The sequence below is a fragment of the Sander lucioperca genome, chromosome 1 (genome assembly GCF_008315115.2).
Source record: "Sander lucioperca isolate FBNREF2018 chromosome 1, SLUC_FBN_1.2, whole genome shotgun sequence".
Taxonomy (NCBI): domain Eukaryota; kingdom Metazoa; phylum Chordata; class Actinopteri; order Perciformes; family Percidae; genus Sander; species Sander lucioperca.
Genome location: NC_050173.1, coordinates 30340819 through 30363578, shown reverse-complemented (window position 1 = coordinate 30363578; position 22760 = coordinate 30340819). Strand labels below are relative to the sequence as shown.

The window sequence follows — 22760 nt, the reverse complement described above, 5'->3', positions numbered from 1 at the left end:
ACATGACAACTTTGTACATCCCCTGATTAATAATTTTGCACACCCTGCTGAAAAACGTACAGCCGTCTTTGTCTTTCTAAAACAGGTAGCCTATATATTTTAATTGCAATATTTATATTCTTTATTTATTTTCTTGACTGATGCAGTACTTTGCTCTATTGTTTATTCCCTTTTCATATGTGTATTGTATGCACCAAACACGCCAAAGCAAATTCCATGCAAGTGAAAACATAAATTGGCAATACATCTCATTCAGACTCTGATGTAGCGGAGCTTTTATTCTGAAAACAGTCATACCGGAAGTCGTGTTGTCGTTAGCGGAAACCAGACTGTTAGCTTCAGGAAATCAGTTGGTAGAAAAAGCTTTCCTTTCTGTAAGCAAACCTCCCCAACACAGAGTCAGACATACATTGGAGCAGCAACAAACTGTAGCCAATGGACCCTCGGATTATAATATTGAATCTGTGGTGTGTCCGTCGATAGCACGCACGATTGCCGAGGCCGGAACCAGAACCAGGCCCGGACGGACGGACATAACCAGCGCTGCGTTTTGCGACACCGGCGGGCTTGTGTGTGTGTCGTTCTCTTAACACATCCATGGTGTGTGCAGGAATTGGCATGCTGTCTGTAGAGGAAGTGTAATGTGTATTACCGTGACTTGCTGTCTGTAGCTAGACAGCAAGTTCGTCGATGAGTCCCCGGTACCTGTGGTTTAACAGATCTGATGTAAAGGTTTGAGGCTCGAGCATGGGACAGCGTGAATTTAGCCAGAAGCGAGCTAGCTTTAACGCTAGCTTACGTCAGAGTTAACGTCAACGGACATCAACTTTTAACTCGCTAAACTAGCGAGGCAACGTAAAAAAAAAAAACGAGTATGAGCGCTACACCTGGGTTTATATGAAGGAAGAAAAGTTATTGTATATTGCCTAACATTTGTCAGTTCGCTTCTTAGCTCTTTAAAAGGCCTGATAAATGTTTCTGCAGCGAGTATAGCAGTGAGGCTAAGTCGTTAGCTGCTAAGTTAGCCTGCCTTGACCGCCCCAATGAAAGAATACAAAGTGGTTGTGCTGGGCAGCGGCGGCGTCGGCAAGTCTGCGCTGACCGTCCAGTTTGTCACCGGCACCTTTATCGAGAAATACGACCCGACCATCGAGGACTTTTACCGAAAGGAGATCGAGGTGGACTCGTCTCCCTCCGTGCTGGAGATCCTCGACACTGCGGGGACGGAGCAGTTCGCCTCCATGAGAGATCTGTACATAAAGAACGGACAGGGGTTCATCCTGGTCTACAGCCTGGTCAACCAGCAGTCATTCCAGGTACCTGATGTCACCTCACACACCTTCAACTGTTCATAGCTAGGTAGTTAATCACAGCATTTAAACGCTGTACTGGGGTGTGATTTATACTACCTGATTGCGGAGCCCTGCACCATCCAAATGTTACTTTATTATCCAAAGACGGAAATGAATCTGATTTAAAATCCAATCCATAACGTTACATCCATGTAAAGCCAGTGGTGCCGTAGTAATCTTAGTATAGGATCTCATGGTGAATTGGCATAATTTTATAGGCTGTTCTGTGGTATCTGGTAAATTGCAGAACAATTGACTAATACGTCACAATATATTTGTAATTGTAGAGAAAAAAATCCTACAAAAACAAGAGTAATCGTGATATATTTTTTACACTGCACAATTAAGTGGCTCGAGCAATTTTTATAGACCTCAAACCTTGTGCAAGTAAGCCAGGGAGGTTTTTCAAGAAAACTGCACAGAAACATGCGAGTGTGTGACATTGAAGTGACAGTTACCTAAGCTACCAGCTTGCAAAACAGGTTCATATATGTTTAAGTGTAGAGGGAAAGGAAGACACACATTTGTCTCATAGTAACCAAAACTTTTCAATTTGGCTAAACTGTATTTAATAGAAAACTCAAAATAGTGAAATGCCACAAAAACCTAAAAAAAGTACAGTGATCTACAGGTTCAATAAAAACCGTCAATTATGACGCTATGCCAGGGAATGTTTCATGACATACGCTTTGTCCTGGTTTCCATACTGCTAATTGTATACAATATGTAATATATTGCAATTCTCATTGTATACTTTTTTGCAGTTAGTATACAAAATAGTATACTTAAATATTGTGTACTAACAGGAAATGATGCAATACCAAAAATCTACCTGGCACTTTGGAAAGCCATTGGCAAATAAACTTTACAAAAAAGGAATGCATATTCTTTTTAGCTGTATCACCACAGTGAGGAAATTACTGTACCTAATTTCCTCACTTTTCCAGTATGAACTGCATATTGAAAAGCTGCTAAGAAAAAGTTGTATGAAATTGGAAAAAGAATATATTGGCATACTGATTATTTGTGTCAGTGCTACAAACAGCCTGTGGTTTTCATGAGAAACGCACACTCATATCCTCTCCCTTTTCACCTTTCAGGACATCAGACCAATGCGAGACCAAATAGTGCGAGTGAAACGTTTCGAGAAGGTGCCGTTGATCCTGGTCGGGAACAAAGTCGACCTGGAATCTGAGCGTGAAGTGGCTGGCTCAGATGGACGAGCTCTGGCTCAAGAGTGGGGCTGCCCTTTTATTGAAACTTCTGCCAAGAGCAAGACTATGGTGGACGAGCTGTTCGCAGAGATCGTCCGACAGATGAATTATTCCACACTGCCGGAGAAGCAGGAACAGTGCTGCACTGCCTGTGTGGTACAGTGAGGAAGAGGTACAAACACTGCAATTCCCATCCTCCTTTGCATGGTTGCATTTATATTCGGGCTGCCCCAAAAAGCTCACAAGCACAGCACAGTTGGCCACTCACTAATTTACAAAATGTGATTAAATGTCCCGGCAGTGTCTGTGTGTAATGGTTCACAAGCTGAGGAGAAATGTGACAAATGGATGACTGTGTGGGGTTTCAGTGCAGTGTGAGGGAGAGGAGCGGTTCAGTTGGAAGTGAGAAAGACGAGTGGGTGGTGCTGCTCCGTGTAGTCCGTTGGTTTAGCTTGTTATCATAAGATCGCAGAAAGTATGCGGCATGAAGAACACAACTGTATGAGCAGCTCAGGGCCGTAGAGACCAATGAAGCAGATAGTCCTGTGAACCGAGCCAGAGAAAGAGGAAAATGTGACATCCTGAAAAAGAAATTATGTTCCAAAACAGGAAGTAGATACTGTGAGAGAAATTGCCTGTGTTCACCACACAGATGCACACTGAGTTTAGCCATTTAAACTTGTTGTATTAATAAGCTGTTTGGGTTTTCTCTCTTTTTCTTTTTTCTTTTTTTTTATACAGATGCATCATTTGTCTGGATCACCACAAGGATTTTGATGAACTATGAACCGGGGGACAAACTGACAAAAACTTACCGCAGCTGGTAGTGTTTCTGTTCAATGTGGTTTCTGACTGTATCACAGAGCATCTGACAGGAAAGACGTCGGTCCTATTTTTGATATCATAACTGTTAGAAGACGTTTCTGCTGCAACCTTAACGGCCTTTGCGTTGACCCAGGATGGAGTCAGATGGACTTGTAATGAGCGAGAATGATCATCTGTGAATTTCAGTCTTTTCTTTTCTCTCCTTTTAGTCAGAAGTATCCCTGAAATAAGCAGGAGTGTTTGTGAGGTTGCAGCTTCTTTTTAAAGCTGCTATAATCACTATTATATACTTTATTACTTGTATTATGTCTCATGTTTGGAATTTGACAAAGTATTTCATAATATTGAAACATTTTGACTTTTAAGCATGCATACTTTGACCAGTTTGCTGCACAGGTGCTGCTCACTTTATTTTGAAAATCTTGTCTAAAATAGTATTTTAACTGACACAAACTACAGTAGCGTTTACAATGTTTGTTTGTTTTTAGCATCAGGAAATTGAGACAGGATGGACAACTTTGTGGATTAAACCTGTAACATCAAGAATTTACCTTTTTATTATTGCAGTAGCCTGAAGCCGCAAAACTCATCTGAAAACATGCATGCTCAAAATTGAAAATGTTCTACTAAATCAACTTGAAGTGATAAGGAAGAGTTATTTTACTGTTTTTAGCCTGGATTCTGTCAAACTGTCTACAAGGCATGAATCGCATGGACGCAGGTCTTCCATTTTTAGCTTTCTCGAGGAGTCTCTGTGGGAGAAAGATTTTGGAACGACTAAAGGAAGCTCACAGTACATATTTGTGTGTTGACGTGTGTTGCTTTAAATTCAGGAGACGGCGATTTCTTGTCATCAAATAACTTCCATTGCAATGTGGTTTGATAAAAGTTCTGGCACAGTTAATCAGATTTAACTTTGTATTTTTCTTTTTCTTATAGTAACCTATTTATTAAAAACTAACGACATGGATAGCCAGTTTTAAACTTTTAATTTTATACTAGTTTTTGCTTTTTGTGACTTCAGGATACATGGTACATTGTTTTCTTTTTGAAGCTGAGGATTTAACAGAGCCTTAAATAATTTCTGTTGCACCCTGGTCTCATGTTTCTTTCTTTTCTTCGTAAAGATATAAAAAGCTGTTGTCATTTGGTAATAAACATGCTGGCATTTCTGCTTTTGTCATTGGGCACAGTTACAGTATTATCTTTGCTTGACATACATCAATACACAATATTGGACTTGCATTCATCAGGTGAACAGTAGCACGATTACAACATAATAATAATGTTGCTACATAACAGTAGTTAAACAATAGGGTTATGAGGGACAAAAGGAACAGTCCTCTTTTTGTGCAAAAAAGCATTACGAAGTTAAGAGGCTTTAGCAGTCGATATTAGACGAGTCAAGTGAGTATGTGTTAAAGTTTGTGATCAATTTACAGCCACTATGAACAAGAGGAACCGCTGCAGACCAGTAACTTTCAATGTACATGTGGGCATGTGAGTATTGTTTTATACAGACTTGGGGGGGGGGGGGAATCATTTAAACTTTTTGCAAAGTCTTTCTTTCTCATGATCTTCATAACCAACTTATTTCTTAACCATTACAATATTTTGCCTTCATGTGCACATTTTACACCATTTGGTTTGAAATAACAAAAATCTATTGTTAGGGGGTTTACTAGTACAGTCATGACATATATAGAAGTTTTAAGATTTAATTTACAGTAACTCTAGAGTAGTAAGACCTAAAACTTGATGTTTGTGGTCGTATCTGACGAAAAGAAAACAAGGAGTTAAATCTTTTCTGAAACTACATTGTTCAAAAATACCAACTCTCAGAAATAGGCTACACTTTCCACTTCCTCATGTGTGTGTTTTCATGCACCAGGCTGGCGGAGTTGAGTGGACTTGGTGTGTGCTTTAGCAAGTTTTTTTTCTTGCATTTGTCACACATGGTGCTGCTGTAGTTTCCACATCCTCCAGAGCACAAAGCTGCCTCTTCTTCTCGTTCTGGGGTTGTCAGGTGTAGCTGCTGGGTGCTCGCTGCATCCTGCACTGAGCTGGCAGCAGCAGCAGCAGCAGCAGCAGCAGCAGCTGTGTGACGTCTCTGAATCAGCAGGGTCACCACACCTCCTCCCAACTCCTTAAGGGGAAAAAAAACTCAACTGAGTGTCCTGACCTGGTTCCTACTGGGTTTATCTCAGTCCAGAGTTGTAGGCAGAGGTTGTTTGACACTTGCTGTCAGACTCTTACTACTTTGTTATCTTTGTAATCAACAACTATTTTATATACCATTTCCTGCAACAACATTTCAGCACAAATTGTACATGTTCAGCTTTTATATTATGTTACACATTGACAGTAGTCAGTATCTCTGATTGCAAATTGACTTTGTTTATATTTACTACAGTCCATAATTTACAAATAGTATTTATGTAACTCCTGCATTTGATTTATTGTGAAAAACGTACAAACTAATAACACATTTGTCTCTAATTGCATTACCTTTCTGTATCACCATTCTTAATGTCATTTACAGATTTGGTGACTTACCTGAGGTACTGCTTGCTTGCTTGACAGATTCACCTTCATGCTTAGAGGTACATCATTTGTATTATACATTGTTTTATATCTTGCTAAAGAAGATGCACTTCTTTTACTGTCACTATGCCTCGCTATAAATCAAATCCTATAAAGCATAGGGAAAAGGATGCAGAGAAAAGGAATAGCTCACGTGAAAGGAACACTACAACAAGCCGAGTGTTGTCAGGAACTTGATAGAAAAAGGAAATGTCAACAAATAGCAAAAGAGATGCCAGAACCTGTAAAGCGTCGTAAAGAATCAAACAAAGAAGCTATGGCGTGGCACAGAGATCAAGAAACACCAGAGGCTGCAGAAGTGCATTATTTGTTGAAAGAGTCAAAATGTGTGTGCAATTTCCATTGACTCTTGCATGAAGCTGCACTATCCTCAAAGTTCAAGGAAAAACATTGGACCCCATTGTAGTTTTTATGAAGGGCAGAGGCCATGTCATGCCCTTTTGTTGAAACATTCTTTCAAGATGGATTTAATCTTCATCATGGAGCTCACATCCTACCAAACTCCACCGGCTTCAGAGCACACAGACCACTTGCATCAGGAAGATGAGGCAGCATCATGACACTGGTCTCAAATGACCTTTCACCAATGCCATTGAACAACTCTATTGAGCAACCAGCAGTGGTAGTAACTAAAGCTTCAACTAAGGCCAGTATTGTCACATTATACAGACCACCATCAATCACCCCTGCAATCTTCAATGACAAACTGCAAGCTTCTATGCAATCAAATGAAAGAAACACTTAACCAGTCATTGTAGGTGACTTCAGCTATGACCTAATGTAGATCAACCACATCACCCCACTCTACAAATGATGCATCAGTTTGTCAAAACGGCAACTACACATTACGGCTCATTCCTGGACCATGTCTATCTCAACAGAAAGAAGAAAATGTCCATAATCATTGTACTACTCAGATCATGACCTAACGTGTATCTTTGGACCTTGTATGTCCATGATGACCACATCTTCTTTTTTTTCTAAAATATTGTTTGTATTCAGATATATCTTAAAAAATACACACATAAAACTGTCTACTGTGTTTATACTAGGTGTGAATATGTTTGTAAGAAACCATTACAATTTTATGCTAACATTCTTCTGTCTTGTGTTCTACTAACATCCCGCTCCAAGTTGCCTTGATCTTGACATGGTGGGCGGGCTTTCTACCAACGCAGGCATGGTTTGGTCTTATTTTTACAGTCTATGGGTCTGGTACTATATACATGCAGCACAGTGTAAAAAGTGAATGTAATAAAAGCTAACTGCAACAATAAAGAAAAGGAAAATATAAAGTGCTAGGAGGCTATGGCATTATGGAATTAAGAGTGTTTATTACATGTGATAAATGATAACTTGAACCTGTTTAAAAAAGAGGATGTTCTGGCTTTGCTGTGATGGATGTGATTTGTTGACTAAAATCTCTGTTGCTCCAATGATTTAACAGCTGTTAATGTTTGCAGGTGTGCTTGCTTGTCATAAATTGAAAGGACAGAGCACTTATTCACAGTCACTTAGACATGATATGGGAGGTCTGGAGTGACATGTTGGTCCAGGAACTTGATCTGTGAGAAATAGGATTGTGGTAGACTGAATCCTGATCTGTGCAGATCAGTACATTTCATGTTCATCCAGTCATCTGAGTCATCACCAGAAATATGTCTCTCTTCAATGTTTGTCTTCTCAAGCATAATCTTTTCAGTGTGTCCCAGCAGCTTTTGTCTTACAGTTAAATATTCCCCTTCTTCAACCTGAGTTTAACTTCCACCACAGCAGGAGCTTCTTTCTTATCAGGTGAATGCTCCTCCCTAAATGCTTCATAATGTGGATGAACTTCAGTATTGTCCTGAACTTCAGAAACGTCCTTCTTATGTGCATTGTGTTTGTACTCGGTCCCCTTAAACTATCAAGTACAGTAAAAAACAGTTCACACAGCAGACTAGTCATATTTCTCCTAGAGCTCTGGAAACCTACCAGCTCTCCTACCTATACTGGAATATGATCTGGCTGAGGATTTACTTTGTGTTAGTTTGTGGTCATTTGATTAAACATAACCACATGACCACAATATCAACTGAAATAGTAATGGTCTTTAAATAACGTTTGACTCATGGCCTTAAGACTGCAGAATCCCTGTCATTTTTTTTATTTATCATATTGCCACAAAGTAACGACAGAGTGGACCCTTCTCTGATTGATAATCCAACTTCAGCCTCAGCCACATGTCTTACTTATAAGTCACACCTTTATTGTAGTGCTACAGAAATTCTGTACCTTTTTTATAATAAGCGTGGTGTAAACTGCGAACGGGACCACAGGAGGAGCTTTGCAGGTGTGTGTGTGGCAAACTGCTAATATAATCTGTTTACAGTGTCATACTGTTATGCTCCCGTAACAAAAGCTTGACCATTATCTGAGATCAGTTATATTGTTGACCATGAGTAATGTATTATTAAAGCCTTATTATCAGGCCATAATACAATGGAATCAAACAGAATCAAGTAAAATGTATTAACTACTAAATAAGGCTCTTAATTTTTTTAGTTTGATCTTTAATTTCTTTAATCACATTGAGTTATTTCTTTCTGACTATGATTTGGACAACTAATTAAGATATCACATGTCTTAAAACCAATGTGTGTATATCAAGGGGCATTTGTAATTGGCTCTTATTTTAAAGAAGTCCTTAGAATCGCTTAATTCGCCAAATGTACAATGCACACAGGAATTTAACTTGCTGATACAAGAATAATGCATAATATGTACATAATGCATAATACTACATTTGCCCATAATGCACAGTTCTGGCAAATATTGCACGGCCCATAGTAGGAGGTTGTAGTGTCCCTGTACTGTGTAAGTGCATGTGTGTATGGGTGTGAAGGAAGGGGGGAATAGAATAGTATTACTCTACTATTATATTTCATGTATAAATGTGCAGAAAATAAGCTCAGAGGCATTTAAACGGAGCTTTGAAATGGTACTTTTCCACTCTGCAGCCTCAGACACACTGCTGTCTGTATAAAACGGTTAGAGCTCCAGGCCTCTAGGTGACAGCATCACGCATTGTATCACGGCCATGACGTCACCGGTGTGAAGCGGAAGTAGCAGTCAGGTTTATGGCTCCAGGATGAGGATGAGCTGTATGTATGGCTGTGGTGCGGGGGGGGGGCTGTGAAATGTAAATATAATACATCCATGAGTGTTTTTGTTTTGTTGCAAACCCTGAAAACGGACAGTTTTAGTCGAGCGGCCATGAAGACAGTGTTTGTTACTGTCGGCACCACGAGCTTTGATGAGCTCATTGAAAGCGTCACGTCTCCAGAGACCGTACAGGTGAGTAAAGTTGGTTATAAGATAAAAGAGGCACCTACTGCTACAGCTGCAAAGTATAAATACTCACTGGTGGAAGAAGTGTTTAAAATGACTTACTTAAGTAAAAGTAGCAGTACCACACCAGATAGAACCCATTCGAATAGAAGTCCCACATTTAAAATGTTAAAAGTGCAAAGATTTTAGCAACACAATGTAGCCTACTTAAAATATCAAAGTAAAAGTAATCATTATGCAGAATGGCCCCTGTCAATGTTATGTAATTTTCATTGTTGATTTAATGTGTAAGCAGTACTTAGTACTTAGTTGGTCGATGTGGAGCTAATTTGAACTAGCCTACAAATACTGTTAGGTAGTTTCATCTATAATAATGCTTCATATTTTGTAAAATTGTCATATAAGTTTGATGTAAAGTAAGTTGTAAGTGCCGTAAGGAAGTAACGTATACAATTTATATTGAAAATGTAGTTGAGTACAAGTATAAAGTAGAATAACAATGGATATACTTTAGTTAACTTAAGTACAGTATTTGAGTAAATGTACTAAGTTACTTTCCACCACTATAGTATACTACTAACTGGATTTTGAGTACAGCATATAGGGCATTCATTTTAGAAAAACTATTAAATTAAAAATAACTTTTTCACAGCAGATCTTTTCTCACAACACTCACGGGTGTAAAAACACGGGTTAATCACAACTTATGGTAGTTCGGCTCTGTCCTGGATCTGCGACACCTGAATGAAGTGTGACCAATAATAGTGTTATTAATAACAACCACAAAATAATAAACATGAGTGTGAACTTTTTACAATAACTTCTTTTTTTTCTCCCCACAGGCTTTGAAGGCTCGTGGATATGAACGTTTGGTTCTTCAGGTTGGAAGAGGATCTCTTCTTCCAGCTGCTGACAGCTGTCCACACGTCAGACTTCAGGCTTATCGATTCAAAGACTCTATAGCAGAAGACATCAAGCAGGCTGATCTCGTCATCAGCCATGCAGGTGAGTCAAATATCAAAAACCTTGAGCTCCTGCTACCTGGACACTCCCCTCGTAAATAGTGGCCACATTCATTTAACATTCTTTTTATTCTATCACACTTAACTGGTGCTGCTCCATAAGCCAAACTGTTTTTTTTTAGTTTTTTAAAAAAAAAAAACATAATGCACATTCATGATAATTAAAAGTATCAGCCAGAACAGGTAGTTTCCGTTTTAGATTTCCTGCACAGAAGACATTATTGACTTTGTCGAATTCAAAGCACGAGCAAATACAGGTATGTCAGCAGTGTGCAAACGTTAAACGGGAAACTGATGTTTAATACAGCAGCGCGTCGGATACAACATGAGGGCACCTGAGGGGATCAAGGAAACCACTCAAAACAGGATGATATTTAACCAAATGTTAAATATTGAATTGGATAGTTGAAGCCTGTTTGCATTCGAGCCATTGCATTTCATGTGTTTCCGGTCCGTGTACTTGGTGGCCAACGGATTTTCGTTTTGAAAAGAAAAAAACAAAAACGAAAAACGGCCAGTTTCCCAATTACCATTAGTAAATAGAAAAACAAAAAACGGAAAACAACCCATTATTCGTTTTTTGTTTTGATATTAAAAAACGGAAAACGAAAAACAATCTCGTTATCCGATTTTCTTTGATGTATTTGTAGATGGAACTCGGAAATTAAAATGTGTGTATAAATCTTATTCCTTTGTCAGTACCCGATCTGTACCGCCTGTAAAATCCGTTCTGTGTACTGCCTGATCAGTTCTACGCTTGCGCGAACACCGGCAAACTTCACAGCTCTATGCACGCATTGGCATAAGGATGTTTGGACATTCCCGGTTACCGGAAGAAAACATTAGACAGTGACAGTAGACCGTTATGATGGCAGAGATGAAGTTTACAAGGTGTTTGCTGGAGTTGCCTAAAGTATCTGTTAATGATATACGGAGGGTCGTCCGGCCATCCAGTACAACACCATGTAGCAAATTAAATAAAGGCTTCAAATTTTACGTTTCGTCATTTCTTTACAACTTTGAAGGTAATTTGCTAACGCTAGCTAGCCTGAGCTAGAAGCCTTGCTTTGGTGTTATAAGTCATGACTCCGTCCTGCTTCAGGTTAACCATGTTTTAAATAAAGTTTAAGCATGTGTATACCTCTCACTTCATGTGTTTGTACTTTTATGAAAGTATCAGGTAAAAACAGGGCTACAAATGAGATCTCTGTGAGAGACCAGCATACTCCTAGCAAACTATTATGTAGCTCAATGCTGGACATTTCACCCCTAATTCCGGTCACTTTACTGTATTTGTATTTGTTTAGTATTTGGTTTAGAAGCCTTTATTGGTGATTTTTTTACGGTACAAAGTCCTGCTATATACGTACATAGCTAGCTATATATGCTCCGCTATGTCGCGTTAGCATGCAGCTACAATAGTTAGCTATGAGTATGCTAACGTTAGATTGTAGTGGAACGAAGCAGCACTTTCTAACGTCAAAAATCGCAGACCAAACACTACACAATCGGACATGTTTCAGCAGGAATGTGACCCGGAATTGGGGAGAATTTAACAACATTGCCAGCTAAGATGACCGTTAGCATGTAGTTACTATAGTGTTTACTGCCGTTAGCATGTAGCTACTATAGTGGTATACAGCAGTGGTGGCTGGAAGAGCTGTCATCCCATCTTCAAAAGGACACTTATGTACGTTTACACTTCATCGCATTAATAATAGACAGTCTATGGTTATTAGTCAAAACGAAGTATTAGGTAAAAACATTAACGTAAACAACACAACAACGATGTCGCTACACGGTTTTGGATCAGTGACAAGTTTCGAATGTTTGTAGCTATGACTATTGTATAATAAAGATTTAATAAAAAAAGATTTAATAAAAAAGTTGTATTGTTTGATCATAAAGTGTTGACACATGTTACTTATATACAGTCTATCGTGCAGGCAGAACGGATCGTGTACCGACAGTTACAAATCGCACAGGGACATTGTTAGTTTTCTACTACGTAATTATGCGCATCCACAGAACAGGCGGTACTGGCCAATAAATGCTATTGAAGGGCGGGTCTTGGCGTGGCGGGAGAAAAAAATACCAATGCAAAATTAAGGAATACTGTCGGTACACGATCCATTCTGCCTGCACGATCCGTTCTGCACATGCGCAAGATAATACTGTTTTACGTATCCATACGACCTGCACGATCTGTTCCACGCTAGCCTATGGCTAGCCTCCACCGGGAAGCTAACGTTAGTTTAGCTAACAGCTAATTCGGCTAACCGCTAGCTGACAGCTAGATTCAGTCTAAAATAACGTTAACTCAAACGTAATGGGAAAAGCAGGCTACAGCTAAATTAAGACTTCACAGTAATAACAATAAAGACAAGTATTGAGTGATTGTATTTTAAATGAGCACAAGTAAAGTAGAACTGACGTAACAGCTGTTATATATGTTAGGTGTTTGTTATATATGTCAACATTTATTTTCAAGTTTTATTTTGAGGGTCTTTTAAAGTTATTACATGCTGTCTCAGCTAGCAGTTAGCCGAATTAGCTGTTAGCTAAACTAACGTTAGCTTGGCTGTCGACCGGAAGCGTGGAACAGATCGTGCAGTGTCGTAAATCCTCGTACAACCGCGCATGCGCGAACATTTTGCACATGTGCAGAACGGATCGTGCAGGCAGAACGGATCGTGTACCGACAAATACGACTTATACACACGTATTTTAATTTCTGAGTTCCATCTACAAATACATCAAAGACAATCGGATAACGAGATTGTTTTTCGTTTTCCGTTTTTTAATATCAAAACAAAAAACGAATAATGGGTTGTTTTCCGTTTTTTGTTTTCCTATTTACTAATGGTAATTGGGAAACTGGCCGTTTTTCGTTTTTGTTTTTTTCCTTTCAAAACGAAAATCCGTTGGCCACCAAGTACACGGACCGTTTCCTATCCCACTGTCACTGCCCGATGTGAGTCGAGTGCAGATGTGAGTCGCGCATGCGTCACTTTGCGACAAGTAGCCTACAAGATGCTAACGACTTTTTGAGCTAACGCACAGTCTATGAGCTAACGTTAGCAATCAAACAATCATAGATAGCTACAACGTTTTTGAATGACTGCTGCTGCTGGCTACAAGTTAGCAGTCAAACACAATAAAGGCTGTCGCTTAATGGCGTTTTGAGCTAACGTTAGCAATCAAACAGTCACAGATAGCTACAACGTTTTTGAAATGACTGCTAGCTAAAAGTTAGCAATCAAACACAACAAAGGCTGTTACTTGAATGGCGTTTTGAGCTAACGTTAGCAACCAAACAGTCATAGATAGCTACAACGTTTTTGAAATGATTACCATCTTCTGTTGTATGTAAAGAGAAACGTTTATTATTTTATAGATTTCACAAATTTCAGTATGACACGTTATGCCGTAAACAGTTTAAATCTGAGCATGCGCGACTCACATCTGCACTCGACTCACATCGGGCAGTGACACCACCATGTGCACAGTGCTGGTTAGACTGGGGTTGTAGAGATGACAATTGTTATTCTGCATGACTTATGCTGTGTTCGAAACCGTTCACTCACTCACTATTCCCTATATAGTGTTTATTAAATAGTGAACTATATAGGGAATGACCATATTAGATTTCTTTTGGCTTCGTTTGGACGACGAAGCCGCATACGTGCGTATCGATGATGTCATCGCCACACCCATCGACCTCTAACGTTATGTAGCTAACATTAAACATCGCTAAAGTAACTGACGCTCCAGCAGGGACGTAACGTTAATGTTAGCTGCTATGGTTATCCAGTGCTCGAATTACGTGGGAGCCAGAGGGAGCCGAGTGAGGACTGGCTCCCATGAAGCAACAAAGTCAAAAATCTGAGGGGGTCCTTCATATCTGAAGGTGTCTGCCATATGTGGCATTGTAATTTAATCTTAAACAACGCTCATTATCCATCCCTGTGCGGTCTCTTACCATTAAAGACGTTAAATTCAAATATAAAATATAGGCTATTACGGGACGTAGACCTGAGCCTACCCTACGCTCATGAACGCAGCATGACTGCACTTCACCACCACACCACTAGGCTATGTGAGCAAACCGCATAGGCTACGATCGATTTGACAGCACTCGCAAGTCCGAAGAAGTCACCTTGCTTTTAGCTTAATGTGCTTTTGAGGTAAATACCACCAATGTCAATACATCTTAAATAAATAAATCTGTAGCTATCCTCTGCCATTCAGAGCTCCGGAAAAGTTCCCAGATATTTTGAAACACTCTGATGGCGGAATATTCAGTGAATAGGCTACCCGACAACATCTCAGTGCAAATTCCAAAATTGTTCGTCTATTTATTTCCACGGTTCAACACACGAGACGACTAAACACCCAGGTGTTGTTATCACTACGTGTACATTATAAGACTAGAACATAGTTTGGCTGTGCAATGGCTTTATTCATTTCTGCCAGTTAGTGCATTTTCCCTGTGTAGAAGTTAAAGACTACATGCATTGTGTTTGACACTGAGGATATCTGAGACGGTGGTCCGGGTCAAATGAGTTACGTTTTATTTCATTGTGAAATTGAGAATGACACTCAGACTAAATCGTTTAGTCTATTTCTTTGTATTGCGAAATTGAAATGAAATATGGACTATTACAATCAATAATATGTTGAAATTAATTAAAAGGACTCCATTTCTGTAAAAAAAAAAAATCTCTGTTGTGTGCGTGTGTCAAGGTAATAGCCTAGGCCTACCGTGCGCGTATACTGCGCAAAAGCGCCACTCGCGCCTAGGCTATTTAATTGTATAGCCTTGTTAGGCTATGTGCAGGGTGTGCCAACTTTTTTTTTTTATGAGATAGAGAGATCCCCTTAAAGACAAAAAGATAATTCGAGCACTGTGGTTAGCTGTTTATAAAGTGGAAGTAGACAACTTGTCAACTAGCTAGCTAATCTGTCTGCTTATCAACTCCTTGAACGGATTATAGTAACTTTTAGCATGGCTTATTGTAGAAAGGCTACCGCAAGAAAAACGTGTAGATTATCAAAAAGACATTGGATCATTGATGTTTTTTTGACTGCCGATGTTAGCTAGCAGCGTTAGCGCACTAACGTTAGCTCTGCTAGCTAGCGCGCTGCAATCATGTCCGATGGCAGACAGAATTGAAAAATAAAAAGCAATCCAACAGCACATTACACAATGTAAACAAAGACACCTTTTCTTGCGGCGGCCTTTATAAAATGAGCAGTGGTGAAAGTTATTATAGTCTAGCATGTTATGATCGGGAGTGACTGAAGACTATGCTCTTCTTCTCCATTTTTGGTAAATTTCTGTAGCAGAAACAGCGCCACCTATAGGCCTGGAATATGAAGTAGCATGTTGAGTCTTTTACAAATGGATCCGTTTGGACGAAGGGAAGACGGGGGAAAAAAAAGATAGTTTTGGTACGTGTGGACGTGGCCTGAAACCTTTTTATTAAAGGTGCCCTGCCACACAAAACCGTTTTTACTTGTATTTTTTTTAAATATGATAGGTCCATATGTGTTTGTGTTATGTTGTGAATGTGAAAATGAACTGCTACCTCCTCTGTCAGCTCTAGCCACTGAAAAGAAATAAGTGGAGAAATCAGGCCAATTACAAAAGCTGGTCAGTCTGACGTGGTGTTGCCTGAGCTCATTACTATTAATGAGCTCACCCAGTTGCGCTGGGTAAAGGATGCCGATAGCCAGGCTCTCATTGGCTAGCTGTTAGCCAATCAGAGTCAAGCAGCTTAGCTCGTTGAATATTAATGAGAACTGGCACAAATCGAGCTGAGTCTTCCTGCAGGCTTTCTATACCATGCTAGAATGGCTTGAAACAAGGTAACCAAGGCAGTCTTTCCACAAAACATGTTACAGAGTCCATGGTAGAACTTCAGACATTACCACAAAGTAATTAAATATGTGTGGCTGGGCACCTTTAACAAGAAAGAAGCAGAAAAGGCTTGGAGGACTACATTTGTTTGTTAATGAGGTCAAATCTAACCTGAGGAGGAGGAGGAGGAGACTTAAGCCCCTGACACACCAACCCGACGGCCGACCGTTGGCAGAAAAGGCAGTCGGACTGATCAGTCGGCTCCCCCGAGGTCCAAAAAGAACCTCAGAACCTCAGAACACACCGAAGCGACGCTGACTTGAGCGTACGTTCTGGGCATGCGCGAGACGTAATACGTCTCCATAACAGCAGGCGGCGCTAATCTGTATTGTCGCCCAAAAAAATGAAAACCGGCAGCTGATTGGATGAGCGCATCACGTGGGTCTGGCTGCTCCCGGATTTTTCACCTGGCATAATGGTGGCTTCATTCGGAATACGATCTCATATTTTACGAAGATAGTTCACCGAAACATGTTTCTGAAAACATTTTAAGTGAGAAATAGGCTATGCAGTTGCTGAATCTGTTTTCGTTTCAGATCGACAAAGGTCAGTTTAAAATATTTTCGTCAGATTTTGAGAGGCTTAGTCAAGCTCACCCTGCTCGTCATTTCCGGGTTAGCACTCCACCAATCAGATTGGTCATTGAGTCCGACTGCCCGCCCTCCGACCCAGCAAGTCAGGCCGGTCAAAATGAAGGCCAACAGACGACGGCCCGGAACACACCGAACAGACTCGAGTCACTGACCTCGCCAGACTGTCCGACGGCCGATTATCGGGTTGGTGTGTCAGGGCATTAAAAGATCATATGAATGCTTTTGCAATTTGACCCAGTTTACAACAAATTATACACCTCACAATATTGCTGACTATTTTCAAAAGCATGCAATAGTGTTTTTAACTTGCTTGTGTCTGGTAATCCGTCATCTGGGTTTAATCATCCAACAACATATAGCAAAAACTTTTTCAACTGTTGAAATTAACCTTATTATGAGCTAAACTACATACAAACAAATGAAATGATGATACTGAAACGTTATTATTTAGCTGTGTCATGTTATGGTGTTGTTCACCTCCACCTTGTCCATAGCTACATACTATATATCAGGACACCTCGTTGTGTACTATTGGTTTTCTTGAATAGCAGAGCTTTCCACCTTCATTGATGCAACTGACAATAAGTCACTGTAATGGATTATCAGTTTTAAAGCTTGTTTCAAATATCTGTATGAAATCAAAGTTTTTTATAAACAGTAAAATGATGAGAAACCAGTACTACTAAAAACACAGACTGACTTCAGTTCTACTCATGAATAAAGATCTTGATCTTATTGTTCTCCTTAGGCGCAGGAAGTTGTTTGGAGGCGCTCGGTGCCGGCAAATTTCTGCTGGTCGTCGTCAATGACAAGCTGATGAACAACCACCAACTGGAGATGGCCAGGCAGCTGCACATGGACTCGCACTTGTTGTACTGCACATGCAGGTATGTGTTTCTGACATGTATAGTTTATACACATGAGGTTTTTTAGCAAAACAAAATTAACAAGCTTTTTTAAATCTTTCAGCACACTGACACAAACACTGAGGACGATGGATCTCTCTGTTCTTCAGCCCTTTTTGCCCGGACAGCCTAAGAATTTTGCGAATTTCCTCGACAAAGCCCTCGGTGTTCAGTGAAACTTTTAATTTTACAGGACTGCTTGTTTTCTGTCACACTGACGTTTGATGATTTGTAAAAATATTATGTAATAGTAGATTATGATACTACTTCTTACATTTGATAGTGATCGTACAGCACTCAACTGTTAACCATTTGAGTTTTTTCTATTTCTGTATGCAATAATAATGTCTAATTACAAATCCAAATGTATGCTGTGAATTATTATTACCTTCGCCAAGGAGGTTATGTTATGTTATGTTCGATTTGTCAGTTTGTTTGTTTGTTTGTCTGTCAGCAGGATTACAGAAAAACTGCTGACCCAATTTTCATGAAACATGAATGGGTGTAGCATGGGCCAACGAAGGACCCATTACATTTTGGAGCAGTTTCGAATCACACGGCGGATACACAAAATTATTTTTCACTTTTGTTAACATTGCAAAATAGGCCCTTTGTGCTGCATTTAAGTGGTGTCGGAATAATCGGAAAATAATATTTCCCGTCTGGGAAAATTCACTGCATTAACATTGTGAGATAGGGGCATGCCTTGGCGGAGCTCTGCTCTCTCTGAGTGCCCTTCAAGTTTGTATATTTATTCTAGATTTAGTTTTTAGAAGGTTTTTATAAAAGTGAAAGGAAAACAAAACTTTACCAGGTGTTTGAGTCAAATAATAAACAGCAGTTCAGAGAGTTGAAGGCATCAGTTCAGTGCAGCAAAGAGAGCTGCGTTCATCCTGATCAGAGTGCGAGGTAAGTGATTGTGACACTTCTTTAATTTTTATACAATGAATGAATTTAGTCTGCGCTGAAGTGTTGACCTCAACTGTCAAGTCAATTTTATTTGCTGATTTGTAAATCTAGAGAGAGAGTAAAGAAAAGCTTATGCTTAATGCTAACTACTAATTTTAGCCAACACTATATATGTGGTCCAGTTCATAAAAATGCACCACTTTTAGTATTTGTTGCATGAAGAGAAAGTACCAGCTATCACTAAGAATGGCACTTAAATAGTTTATCTTATCGGGAAATGATGATGTTGACTAATGTTCATCAATAGTAGACCGTATAGACAGTATACTTCCTAGCAGTGTATTTGCTTTGTTGTGTGTATTGTTTAATTGTGTATTTCTTGAATTGTATGTGACATGTATGATTTAATTACTGTCTACTGTGTTTGTTTGTTTGTGTGTGTGTGTCTGGAGAAGTCTCGTCAGCGACAGCTCTCCTCAAGAGGACAGGTGTCTGGACTTAGACCAAACTGCCTGTAAGTCTGTTTGTCATTTAGCGTTGCACTATTTTTTGTTATGTCTGTGTAATCTCAGTGCTACAAACTGTTCTTTATTAGTAGGCCAAGGGCCGTACCAGAGCACATGCTGGAAGAAAAACAAAAGTAGATAAAGTGTAAATTATATACTGTAAGTTTCACTGAAGGTGTCTATTATGAAATCAAATCTGAATAATCTAACCTACACTGTACACGGCTCTTTGAATATTAGTTCATATAACTTCCTTCTAATTTTTACTTATTTATAAGGCAGACAAAAGCCAATTTTCTGCACAAAGAGACTAAAGAAATTTGCTGTATCACGGAGAGGAAAGTTGTACCAATTCTTGCAACAAGGGCACGTTCATTATACTATCATAAAACTATGACCTTGCGGGTTGATTATCATTTGTCCTCCCAGCATGTACACTCCCAACTGGTCCCAGTCCAAACTAGCAAGAACACATGCAGACATTCGTTGGCTTTTTTAAAATTTTTATTCTAAGCCTTTTTAAGAGAAGGTTTTTGATGTATCAGGTCATGTTGTTAATATTCTAAAGTGCTCATATTATGCTTTTTGGCTTTACCCCTTTCCTTTATTGTGTTATATATATTTTTGTGCATGTTATAGGTTTACAAAAGGAAAAAGCCCAAAGTCCACCCAAAGGGACGTACCATTTTCCAGAGAAAACACTGTTCACAAACTGCTCCAAACAGCTCTATTGTAGTCCAGCATTTACTTCGATGACGAACGTGCGTCACTTTGTAACACACGTTATAATGCTCGCCTAGCTACTAGCGTGGCACTCCCTCATACTCTGCAACTGACTAGCTAGCAGTACTTATGCGCGACTCCCAACAAAGATGGTACAGAAGTGAGATGCCTCACTCTGTAGCAAAAACAGAGAGCTCAACACACAGGGTGAAAAGATGAGCTGCAGCAATGTGCAGTAACAAATATATGGTGTTTTCTGAAAATTAAACCACATAAACCTATTCTGGTACAACCTCTAAATACAATTATGAACCTGAAAATGAGCATAATATGAGCACTTTAAGTAGAATCCCTCTTTATGTGCCATGAGTCCCTTTTTCTACCTCGATCTGTATCTCTGCCGGAAAGCAGGGGCACCATCTGCTCCAATAATCATGAGTATCATGTATGAGAGGCTGTCATAAATCCTCTGACCTGCAGGGAAGAGGTACTCACTGTATGTACGTGAACAGCCCATTTTTGTCCATTTTAGAAGAAACGTTTCTGAAGCAACTTTTTTTTTTTTATTAATTTACCATCCAGATGTGTTTACCTGATAAACACCTGTTAATGTGGCTGGTAGAACAAGTTAACAGCATTTAGTTTTAGGTATTAATATCCCAAATTCCCTGAGGTGTAGATGACATTTAAGGCAGCTTGATAAATAAGGGTCAAATTGTTGTAAAAAAAACAAACAAAAAAACAGAACAGTGGCAGACTTCCTTGTCTGGAAAGTCCCTCTAGTTTGTTTCTAGAAGAATTTCTGTGGAAACTGAGTGCAATAAATGAGGCATAACAGCTTTCAGATTCTGTGATTACACCAGACTACATCAGTTATTTAACAGCAGAAAAAAGAGAATAAGGGGACAAACCACATAACACATCTTGATTTTAATAGATGCAATGCACTCAAAATACCTTATTGAATTATTCCATTATTAGACAATGGTGCTTCTGAAGTGTTGGCATTATAATTTATTCAAAACCCTTGTCAGAGTCAAACAACTGCTTGGTTCCAGCCAAATTAATATTAAAGTAACAGACCGCCCTCACTCAGAAAGCGACCGTATAGGTCAATGAGCAAGCAGCTCAGAACGACCCATATTTACGTTTGCTACCTTTGTTGCCGTACTAGTTATTGTGGGAGCAAACGAGGAAGTGAGGTGACAAAGTATAAGAACCCAAACAAACACAGGATTTTCACTCAGGAGACGGGGGTCATGTTCTGTGTGAAACCAAAAGTCAATGGTCAAACATTCCCTTGTTACAGCTTCTCAAATGAATGAAAATGTCCTTTTTGTCTTTGTCTTTTGTTGTAATGTGATAGTAACATTAACTATCTTTTGGTTTTGGACTGTGGGTTGGCTTTAGTTGCAGCCCTGAAATATGGTTTTAAATCTAGGACTGGTTTTAATCCCTGACTGCGAAACCCCGTTATTGCAGATATTTTAGGAAAAGTCACAACCTTTTGGTGTTTTCTCTTGAATCAATTAAAACTGTAGTTAACTGGTTTGGACTGGTTCTGCCTGCCACTCCACTATGATTCACATGATGTTTGTGCAAACTGCATGTTAATCTAATAGAGATGGACAGTCTAGTCCAGTGTCACTTGTTTTCCTTGCCAGAGCTCCTCTGTCAGCTTTATTTTTACTCAAATCTGTAGCCTACTGTTTGATATCTTAGGGTAGTTGCAATAAAGCTTGATAAATCACAGCCAATGTAGTTAAACTATTGTATTGTAGTTAAAGTATTGTACGTGTGTGTATATCAGTCCTCAACAGGGCCTCAACACTCATGGGTCATTTTAGACATTAGATCTGGTTTTATAGCAAATGTGTCTCCCTTGTAAGTGGATATCTCATTGCAAATCAGGAGGTAATTTACAAATACATTATACTATGGTCTTGGTATATACTCTATTCCGATTGGCTGCAGGGTGTCCATTAAAACGTGTTAGGACACCTACTAAGTAGTTCCAGCGAAACAGTCTATTCATCTTTATAAATTAATGCACTGCACCGGGAGAATTAAATAAAATAGAAAATGAAAAAGATAAGATCAACAGACAAAAAAACAAAAAATAGGCAGTAAAAACACAGAGACATCCTTGCACAAAAATGAATTGACTCTAAGGCCGATCCTCTGTATGAGACCCTGCTGCGGTTTTATGCCACTGTCACGTAAGCGATCATCTCACATTCGCTATTTAACTTGCTTCTTCAGGCTACAACCTAATACGGGGGGTATTTACCAAGTCGTAGGTCCATCCTATTTACTGGAGCAGATTGTTCCAGGTATTAGTTAAACCCCCAGGTGTTACCAGGGAAATTGAGTTTAGCATGTAAAAAACATTAGATTTTAATTTGAAAATGCATGAAAATATAAATGTGTGGTATTTTTTTTTTTCTTGGCAAGTGACCATGGTATAAGCGGGATAATGCCCTTCGAGGTGTCCATAATTAGGAATGGACTCCGCGGAGGCAACCATCCTCTGCGTTCTGGCCTCACCGTCATACATTAATTCCTGACAATAAACACCTTGTTGGACATTATTCCTTACTTAATCAGTGTCAGACTGACCAAATTCAACCAGATTTGTTTTCACCCAAAACGGAAGTTTCCGTAGAGCAAATCAAAACCTCAACAAGGGGGAAAAAAGTCCTATTAAATAAAGCTAATTTCTTAAGATTGGAGAACTATTAACAATTGAAGTAGCAATTATATGGATATATTGGCAGGAATAATGAAAGTGACGCTTAACACATGACCTGACTCTTAAGCAATGAGTTGGTAAGAAAGCAACAAATTGATATGA

The 22760-nt window shown here is 39.3% G+C and overlaps 2 protein-coding genes across 2 annotated transcripts; both read left to right on the top strand.

Annotated features, from left to right (window-relative positions):
- The first annotated feature begins 576 nt into the window (after window positions 1-576).
- Window positions 577-4483, top strand: rap2c (RAP2C, member of RAS oncogene family). The gene is made up of 3 exons (XM_031302999.2): window positions 577-1316; window positions 2453-2738; window positions 3308-4483. The coding sequence occupies exons 1-2, from the start codon at window positions 1044-1046 to the stop codon at window positions 2729-2731; spliced, it is 552 nt and encodes a 183-aa protein (XP_031158859.1). The 5' UTR covers window positions 577-1043; the 3' UTR covers window positions 2732-2738; window positions 3308-4483.
- Window positions 4484-9067: 4584 nt separating this feature from the next.
- On the top strand, window positions 9068-18129 carry zgc:92907 (uncharacterized protein LOC436733 homolog). The gene is made up of 4 exons (XM_031303494.2): window positions 9068-9331; window positions 10168-10330; window positions 17612-17750; window positions 17833-18129. The coding sequence occupies exons 1-4, from the start codon at window positions 9194-9196 to the stop codon at window positions 17942-17944; spliced, it is 552 nt and encodes a 183-aa protein (XP_031159354.1). The 5' UTR covers window positions 9068-9193; the 3' UTR covers window positions 17945-18129.
- The last annotated feature ends 4631 nt before the right edge of the window (window positions 18130-22760 follow it).